We start from the raw sequence: 9,951 nt of genomic DNA on the forward strand, positions 1-9,951 counted from the left end.
AATGTATCAGCAGAAGAGGTCAATTTACCTAGTCTTTGCTCGTAATATCTCTCATATGTAATACCCTTATAAGTAGCAACATATATGTGCCCAAAATCTTCATCATGCATATATTAGTCTTACCAACTACACGTTCACTTAATTAACCCTAAAGAATGTATCAGCAGAGCTGCAGAAGAGGTCAATTTACCTAGTCTTTGCTCGTAATATCTCTCATATGTAATACCCTTATAAGTAGCAACATATATGTGCCCAAAATCTTCATCAATGCTCGTAATATCTCTCATATGTAATACCCTTATAAGTAGCAACATATATGTGCCCAAAATCTTCATCATGCATATATTAGTCTTACCAACTACACGTTCACTTAATTAACCCTAAAGAATGTATCAGCAGAGCTGCAGAAGAGGTCAATTTACCTAGTCTTTGCTCGTAATATCTCTCATATGTAATACCCTTATAAGTAGCAAGCAGAAGAGGTCAATTTACCTAGTCTTTGCTCGTAATATCTCTCATATGTAATACCCTTATAAGTAGCAACATATATGTGCCCAAAATCTTCATCAATGCTCGTAATATCTCTCATATGTAATACCCTTATAAGTAGCAACATATATGTGCCCAAAATCTTCATCAAGCATTAGAAGTAAAGCTCTCTCTCTCTCTCTCTGATATAACTAGCTATAAGTAAGATGATGAGTGTTAAGGTTGAGGGAATAAGCTTGTTTTCTATTGCTTTCTTAATTCTTGCTTCAGTATCAATGGCTAACCCATTGCAGGTTGGTTTTTATCGGCACACATGCCCATCGGCGGAGTCCATCGTAAGGCAGACCGTGAGCGATGCAGTAGCCAAGGATCCAGGGCTGCTTCCGGCAATCATTAGGATGCATTTTCATGACTGCTTTGTTAGGGTATAGCCACACAATTTTCTTTTAGCTAGCTAGTTAATTTATATATAAGATCCTCATTAATTATATGCGTGACTTTTCATCGAATACTTAAGAGATCACCAAGCAATTATATGACCTTTTCATATTGCTATGAATTAAATACCTGATCATATGAACTTAATTACTTTCTTTCATATTTTCCGACTATATATCAAATAAAACATGTACACATCTTCTAGCCAGAAACTAGCTAGTTTAGGTGGTTGAAACAGTCTCACACGGATATATTAACTCAGTTTGCCTGAGCCAACTGACTATTTATATATTTGCTTTTCTGAATGCATGATACACACAACTTATTCTACTACTTTGAACCAAGTAAAGAAGTGTTAGGTTGCTACCGTTAAAAAATCATTACCAAGCATGAAAGTAACACAATCTTAATAATTTACTTACATACATCTTATCACTGCTTATAACGCATCATGCTTCTTACAGGGATGTGACGCTTCCATCCTCCTAGACTCAACCCCGGACAACAGAGCCGAGAAAGAATCACCGGTCAACAACCCTAGCCTCCGTGGCTACGACCTCATCGATGCCGCCAAGACCTCCATCGAATCCGCCTGCCCCCACACCGTCTCCTGCGCTGACATCATCGCCTTCGCAGCCCGCGACTGTGTCGACATGTCCTCCTCCGGAAAAATCACCTATTCTGTCCCTGCTGGTCGCCGTGATGGCCGTGACTCCGTCGAGGCCGAGGTCATCCAAAACCTCCCTCCACCAACGTCCAACGATGAGCAACTCATATCCAACTTCGCCAGCAAGGGCCTGACTCTCGACGAGATGATCACTCTCTATGGGGCTCATTCGACCGGGGTCGCCCACTGCTCGACTTTTGCGGCCGACAGGCTGTATAACTCCACCTACCCGTCGAATATTGATCCGGCGTTTGCTGAACAGTTGAAGGGTCAGTGTCCGAGGGGCGATAATGCCGGTGATCCAACGGTTGTTCTTGATATTCAGACGCCGGAAAAGTTGGATAATGAATACTATTTGAATTTGGTGAAGAAGAGGGGAGTGCTGGGGTCGGACCAGACTCTGTGGACTAGTCGGTCGACTGCTGGGTTTGTGGCGAGGAACGCGAAGGATGCGGAGGGATGGGGGGCTAAGTTTGCAACGGCGATGGTGAGGATGGGAGGTATTGAGGTGATGACTGGGGAGCAAGGGGAGGTTAGGGTGAGGTGCAGGGTTATCAATTAATTGAAATTTGCTTGGTACGAATATGGATATGGATCCCCTACACAATTAAAAAAAAAGAATAGTGATATTATGCATGTATAAAGGACTATATAATAAAGGAGTACAAATTTTTTTAAGGGAGGACCGTTGTGAGGTATTAAGGGAGGACAGTTCTGAGATTTTTACTGTCTACGTTATATAGTTCAAAGCAGCCCCCAAGATTTGTGTTCGAGATAAAAAAACAAAAGAGATGGGAACTTGTATCTTGTTATTTACGAAATAAAGCAGAGCTAGACGTGTTGGTAATTTGATGTTATTTCTTGTAGATATTTAGATGGCTGCTGTAATTGATGAGTTTTGTGATGTTGTTATGATTCACTCTGCAAATTGTTGATCAAATTGTTATTATAAATAAACTATGGACAAATTTTCAAAATCAACCTTTTTGGTATTTTAAATAGCAAAACCGACCTCATATGACATTATTCAGCAAAACCGACCCTTTTCTTCTGAAAAGGGTCGGTTTTGCTGCTGGAAAAATTTTACGAAATACATAGGACTGCTAGTCCCGTGTATTTCGACCCAGCTTTGAAAAACACGGGACTAGCAGTCCCGTGTTTTTTGCAGAGAGTTCGATCGCAACAAAAAACAAGTACACTGGACTGCTAGTCCCGTGTATTTCGACCCAGCTTTGAAAAAACACAGGACTAGCAGTCCCGTGTTTTTTGCAGAGAGTTCCATCGCTACAAAAAACAAGTCCCGTGCACTTCCTGTGCACAATGAAATGCACGGGCCTAGCAATCCCGTGCATTTCCTGCACAAATGTGCATGTATTTCTGCTGCGTTGTTGCAATTCCCTGTACAAACTCATATTTCAAATGCAAGTTTCATAAATTACACCATTGTATTTCATGTCAATTCCCTGTATAAACGCATATATCAAATCTAAAAATCATAAAATACACCACAAACTCAAACAAATCCAACAAATCATGCCACAAACCCACTTACGAATCTAATAAGTCACACCACAATCTCGGCTACAAATCCAAAAACCATCTATTGTCCCGAAATACGTTTGTAATGTATATATCAAAATATATAGGATTGTATTTTATATAACAATAATGATTAGCTTACATACATCCAAGAACTCTTCTCCTCCTCCTTTGTCTTCGGCCTCCTCCATCCCGACCTTCGATGAGTTCATGATCCGGTTGTGTTTGTGGTTGTGACGGTCCAGCTCCGTCGTTAACACGTTGGGAAGGCCCAGCTTCATTGTCGTTTCTGCGTCGTCCTCGTCTTTGTCGTGGCTGACGTGTGTATACTAATTGCGCTACCTTTCGTTCATCATGAAGGTCTTCATGAGTTCGATGTAAGGCTTGGTGAAGCCTCTGCATTATCGACTAATATATTGATGAATGTTTATGTGCTTCGGGATATGTACCTGCGAGAGATAATTCAAAAAAAATTGAAATGCAAAAGTTACTTTAAAATTCAAATTACAATATGTAAATTTCATATTTAATTCTACATTACCAGCTCGAGCCAACTCTAAGCCACGATTTGCAATGGTTTAAACATCACCTATTGCTGATACTTGCAATTTTTTTAAAAAACACAATTATATTTAGCAATATTGAAAAATACTAATAAAAATAAACTTAAAATAAATTTGAAAATACTTACTAATTCTCTCTCATCTATACCCCGAGGCACATATCCTCTTTGCAACTCAACCGGGGATGTGGCCGCATGGAGTATCCATCTTCTGGTTATCCTCCAATACCAAGTGTAGTAATCTGATTCCTGGGGAGTTGGCTCAATTTGCTCAACAATACAAAAATGTCTATCATTCCATCTGTGTATATAATTTTGATGCTCAGCTGCCCAGTCCTTTTGTTGGCCTCCTTTCTTCGCCTTTCTCTCTATTTTTTTAACAAATTGTGGAACATGTTGTGCAAGACCAAATTGTTGAAGCACGCGGTCCGGTACATGCATTTCTACTATCTCGAAACATATTAGATGAACTCTGGCTCTCCATATAACTGTGTATTCTGTGCATATCGGGGGTAGATGATCGAGAAATGGGGTGTAGGGCTCCCATTCCATCTACAGAGTAGGGTAGATGATCGAGAAATGGGGTGTAGGGCTCCCATTCCATCTACAGAGTATTACATATAATTGTTGCATATCATTAAAACGAAAGTTGATATATAGAAGAAAAAACTCATTTTTATAGAAATGATACCTGAAAAATCTTCATGCGGTCAAGTTCATTTCGGTAGAAATCTAATTGTCTAGTCGGGGTCTCGTCATAACATTTTTGGACATTCCATCTGTGTTAGTTTCAAAATTCAGTACCAAAATAATAACTACAATTATATTTACTACGTTAAAAAATATAATACATGCATCCCAGTGGAATTTGTCTGTCTAATTGTAAATTCACGCATAGTCTCGGCTTCAAATGCAGTCTCTCTCATGCCCATACTTGCAGTAAGTCTAATTGTAAATTCACGCATAGTCTCGGCTTCAAATGCAGTCTCTCTCATGCCCATACTTGCAGTAAGCTGAGACACCCTTTAAAGTCACTATTTTTCATGAATGCAACCTTGGACATCTCTCTATATAGGTACGCCAAAACCACACTACCCCACGATAACGCACCACACGTGTCCAAGTCCCCGATAAGTGGTAACTACCTAGCATTTTCACAACATTTTAAGTTATCAAAATAAGCTAATTCAACAGACATAATTATAAATACTGATAAAAATGATACCTGGCATGCACTTTATCTTTACTCGAATCTAGAAATAATATTGAACCGATCATGTGCATAATGTATGCACGTACATGTTGCTCAATCAATATTGGTGGCACATCAAAAGGCAATGGCACTGAGAAGGTCTCTTTTAGCCACTTTAATTTAATATTTCCTCTAGGCATTGACTCTGGAGCTACACCTAACAACTCCTCACACTTGTTCGGCCAAAAATGTCTATCACTACCAGTAACGTAAGGACCATCTATGCGGAGATCAAGTATCATAGCTGCATCCTGTAGCGTAATAGTAGACTCTCCCATTCGGAAGTGGAAAGTGTTGGTCTCCGGCCTCCACCTATCGATCAAAGCGGTGAGTAGGGGCCAATCGAGTCTCATCCAACGAAGCTTTGAACATGTCAAGAAGCCGGTCTGTCCTACAGCTGCTATTATGCGCTCATCCTCTAGATGCCACCGGCTATGGCCGAGGCTATAATCAACCATAATAATATTCGGGCCTCTTTGTAAAGCAAATGAAAATATAAGAATACAATATTATAAGAATGCAATATTGAAATTATAAGAAACTTAGTTACCTCTGTAAAGGATATAACATGTGAACGGTGTCGAGGCTGGTCATATAGGACCTCATCACTAACCGGTCCAAGCTGCATGGTGTATATACCTGCATATACAATTATAACATATCAATAACCGATCCACGACTAATTATATTTTCTATATTAAAATAAATCACAATTTGAATATGTTAATTATTACCAATTAATTGCTATCTATTGGGTCTAGCTAGACAACGAGGTCGAGTATGTCCTGGTTGTTTGCAAAGACTACATTTTTTATGCTTAACAATTCCTTCTCGTCCTTGATCCATGGTTCCCCTAATTCGCACAGATCGTGGTTGACCTTCTTGTCTCTTGTATTAAGGTGGAATTAGTCGTGGTCCAGTATATTCGGGCCAATACTGACTATCATCGGGTGGATAAAAACTCTCATTGTATGTCTTTCGGTAATGAATTGTTGAATACCATGGTGAACAATACCAATTATATGGAATTCTCGCACCACCCGGCTGATTGGAAGAAGCCGCAAGAACATGTGCACAAGATATTTTTTAGAGTTGTGGTATGTTACATGTGCAAGTGCAATCAACATCAAACAGTTTAACAGTATAGATACCGTCATAATCCTATACCTGCCATTCATTATCATTGAATACAGTAATTTGATATAATCTTGCCGCCTCAATTCTTCTATGCAAAATAGACTCATTCTTTGGTGTGTAACGCGTTGTCCATTCTACGCCGTCCTCACGCCTTTTGTTGAAGTATGAGTTTAGCCTATAGAACATTCTTGCAACCAATGATTGTATTGGCATAGCTCGTGCTCCTTTAAGAACGTCGTTAAAGCTCTCGGAGAAATTAGTTATCATCATGTAAAACCGCACACCCTCATCCTTACATAATGCCTATCGATGCTCGAATTGAGGCTTCAAGTTATGTTCAAGCCAATTATGTGCATTTAATGACAAAGACTTGATTTTCTCTCTATAATGTTTATACACTAATGTATCGGTTGCACACCCAGCTTGCCACAAAACATTTTGCAAATTAATCTCACCGTGCTTTTTCTTGAAATTATCTCTTATATAACATAAACAATATCGATGGTAATGTGGTGCACCAAAGCCCTTATGTAATGCCCTTATAATTCCTTTCATCCTATCCGAGATAAAGTAATTAATCTGGGCGCACGCACACTAGGAATCCACTTGTATAAGTTCAAAGAATCACTTTCAACTAGAAGTATCTGTTGGCCTTCTTGTTTTGATGATAATTTATAAACAATTTACTTCTAATGTTGTTTGTCTAGTGTTTTTGTTTTTGTATCAATTGTAGACAAACAACATATTGGAGGATGGATGGAATTGAGCCTCAACGATCATATCAAATGGAGGTTGGCGGAATAGTCGGTGAAGCATTGCAATTCAAAGTTGAAGATTCAAGTTCAAGCTTCATCCGCAAGTGTACTAAGATAGAGCTTCGTTGAAGATCACAAGCTTGGGTATATGAAGTTTAGGTTCTTATATTATGTGTGTTGGTACTTTAAGCTCAATCATATATACACACACATTATATTGGTTTCCTTGTGTATATATATATATATATATATACAACACAAGTTTTATACATACATAGTTTTGAGTTTTCATGTTTATAAATATGAGATTACATATTTCATATTTATTATTATGTTTTGGTTTAACTTGTGACGCCCCTGGGTTCACAAAAGGCTGCAGTCCAAGGTGAAATCAAGAATGTCAAACCTGCCATGCACCACACCGTGCAATAACATGTTTCACCATCACAATTAACATATATCTAGTAGAGTCAACAATAGGTGTAGGTACAAAAGCAAGTAAAAGATAGTGCGAGAAGTAACTGATGAAGTGATAGTGATCACATTAATATCTCATCATCCAACATACAGAAATACATAGTCAATATCTGAATAGATAGCTGAAATACTCAACAAGTCTCAAATACAAATATTCGACAAGAGGAAATAAGGCACACAGCCTTTACAACTTCTAGAATAAGACTCTTAAATGTCTAAACAAAACTACAGTGGAGCTCCAAAACAAAACATAGCTAAAATAGACAGCTGAACACTAAAGTGTGCCGCCATCAACCTGCGACTCTCCGGGCTCCTAGCTCGTTACCTGAAAGGGGGAGGGACAACGAGCGTCAAAGCGCTAGCGAGCAACATCACAACCAACCCCAAGGGAAAAGGGCTCGTTGTATAAGAAAATATAGATAATACATAATAGATCTAAAATCATTGATCTTACTAAAGAGGATTTTAGTATTTAGAAATTTACAACACGAGCATAGGTACGTCGAGCGAAATAATCCAAACAAGGAAACCCTCATGTATATACCTTGTATCTCAAATTGTAAATCCCTAAATACTAAACCCGATGTTCTAGTACAAGAAACAAAATAAAAGAAATACAACTAATCTCAGCGAATAAATACAATCCCATGTTATAGCTTACATGAGCATCATGTTATTACTTACATGTATGTCATGTTATAATCTACATAAGTGTCATGTCATGAGCATCATGTTATTACTTACATGTATGTCATGTTATAATCTACATAAGTGTCATGTCATAAACTCCTGTGAGAAAGTCATATACAGGGTTAAGAAATATGTCCGATACAGGAACTAAATACTATGGTTTCCAAACACATGAAATAAGTGGCAAATGTCCAACACGAGGACTGAAATAGATTATAGTCCAACACGAGGACTTATATGGATTATAGTCCAACACGAGGACTGTGTAACTTTGAAAAGTATATGTGGACAGATATACATAATCTAAACTCACCTGCATCTCGGTGTACATGTCTAAACTTGTGTCAAAAGTCATCCCACATGTATAGATAAATCATTAACGTGGTAAACTAGGGCCAGGTTATCGAGGCGACCCCGAAAAGCAACTCAAACAGATTAAAAATCTGTAAAACAGCTCATCAGTCAACTGATGTGTCGACTGATGACGTCAGTCGACTCATTGGTCGACCGATAAGGCACAGACAGCACAACCTCAGCTCACCAGTCGACTGGTCAGTCGACTGATAAGCTGAGATAACAAAATATGTCCGTCAGTCGACTGATCAGTCGACTGATGGCTGAAAATTTGCCCATCGGTCGACTGACCAGTCGACCGACAGACTGCAGATAATCTGTACAGGTTATTTTTCACCCAAAATTCGATCTAAATTCATCTCCATCAATCCCAAGCATGAGCAATACTGATATCAACATATTTGCACTAAACTGGAGTGAAAAATCACATGTAAACATTTATCAAAAACCTTAAACACATAGAAACATTGTTTAATACGTTTTGAAATCAATAAATCATGAAATAACTCTTGTCAAACGTTTTTCAGATCTAGATCCATTTAATAAAGCATTGTTGGTCTTTTTATAAATTTAATTTACCTGTTCAGAAGCCGCGTCATCAACCACTTTTCCCTTCCCTTTGCTTGTGTGAGGTCGGGATGAAGACGCTTTTCCTTTCCGGGAAGATTGTTGCCTAGGTGGCGAATCTGTCTTCTGAGATTTGGCCTTGTCTGTGATGATTTGAGTCAACAGGGCCAGGAGTTCATCGAGGGTCTTCTGCTGTGATTTGAGCATGACCTCTTGCTCATCAACCCGCTTTGAAAGATCCTCAGAATGTTCTGCCATGTGGGCGAAGCTCTCATACCCAACGAAAGAGCTTGATGATTGGGACTCCACAATGGCTGAGTGTTCGTCATCGGAATTAGTTCATCTGGCTAAACTCCGATAGTTGATAGGAGGAATGGCTCCTGTTCGAGTCCGAGTACGTTGGTAGATTCCTTCAAACTCGTTAGTGATTTCTCTGACGCTTGGAGAACGATCTGTCTCTGACTCGTCAAAACTAGGGGTTGATGATCTCCCTCTGCCAACCATGTTAGAAGTAACTCCAAAGTATTCATCCTCTAAAGTCTTCTTCCTGTGATGATGTCGTCGATTATTGAGCAAAACGACATTCGTCAGTATCGACAGTAATTCCCGCAAGTCAGAGACTTGGGATGAACCTCTCACAGAGCGTGAGGGTAGAGATGGAACCCCCTGTCCGTTAAAGGATAGGACTGGTTCTTGGCAAACATGAATTTTAAATCCATGTTGATCATTTTGAACACGACAAATCACATCGCGTTCCAATGAAGGAACACGAGGGTCGTATTTAGCTTGATTAACGCAAGACCAAAGTCTGCGTTTTGCTAGTGAAACGCAGTCCTGCGATCTACGTTCGAATTCTGAAACGCACTCCTGAGAGTTGCGTTCAGTTTGTGAAACGCACTCCTGAGAGTTGCGTTTTGGTTCTGGGACGCACTCTTGAGAGTTGTGCTCAGACAGATCAACACAGTTTTGAGGTCTGCGTTTTGATGTTGGAACGCGCCTCTGAAGACTGCGTTCTATCTGGGAA

General features: G+C 39.3%; 1 protein-coding gene across 1 annotated transcript; it reads left to right on the forward strand.

Moving 5' to 3' along the window:
• On the forward strand, window positions 674-2,156 carry LOC109846965 (peroxidase 5-like). Its single transcript, XM_020416205.1, has 2 exons — window positions 674-914; window positions 1,392-2,156. Exons 1-2 carry the CDS (start codon window positions 696-698, stop codon window positions 2,154-2,156), a joined length of 984 nt encoding a protein of 327 aa, XP_020271794.1. The 5' UTR covers window positions 674-695.

This window comes from Asparagus officinalis, chromosome 7 (genome assembly GCF_001876935.1).
Source record: "Asparagus officinalis chromosome 7, Aspof.V1, whole genome shotgun sequence".
In the NCBI taxonomy this organism is placed as follows: Eukaryota; Viridiplantae; Streptophyta; class Magnoliopsida; order Asparagales; family Asparagaceae; genus Asparagus; species Asparagus officinalis.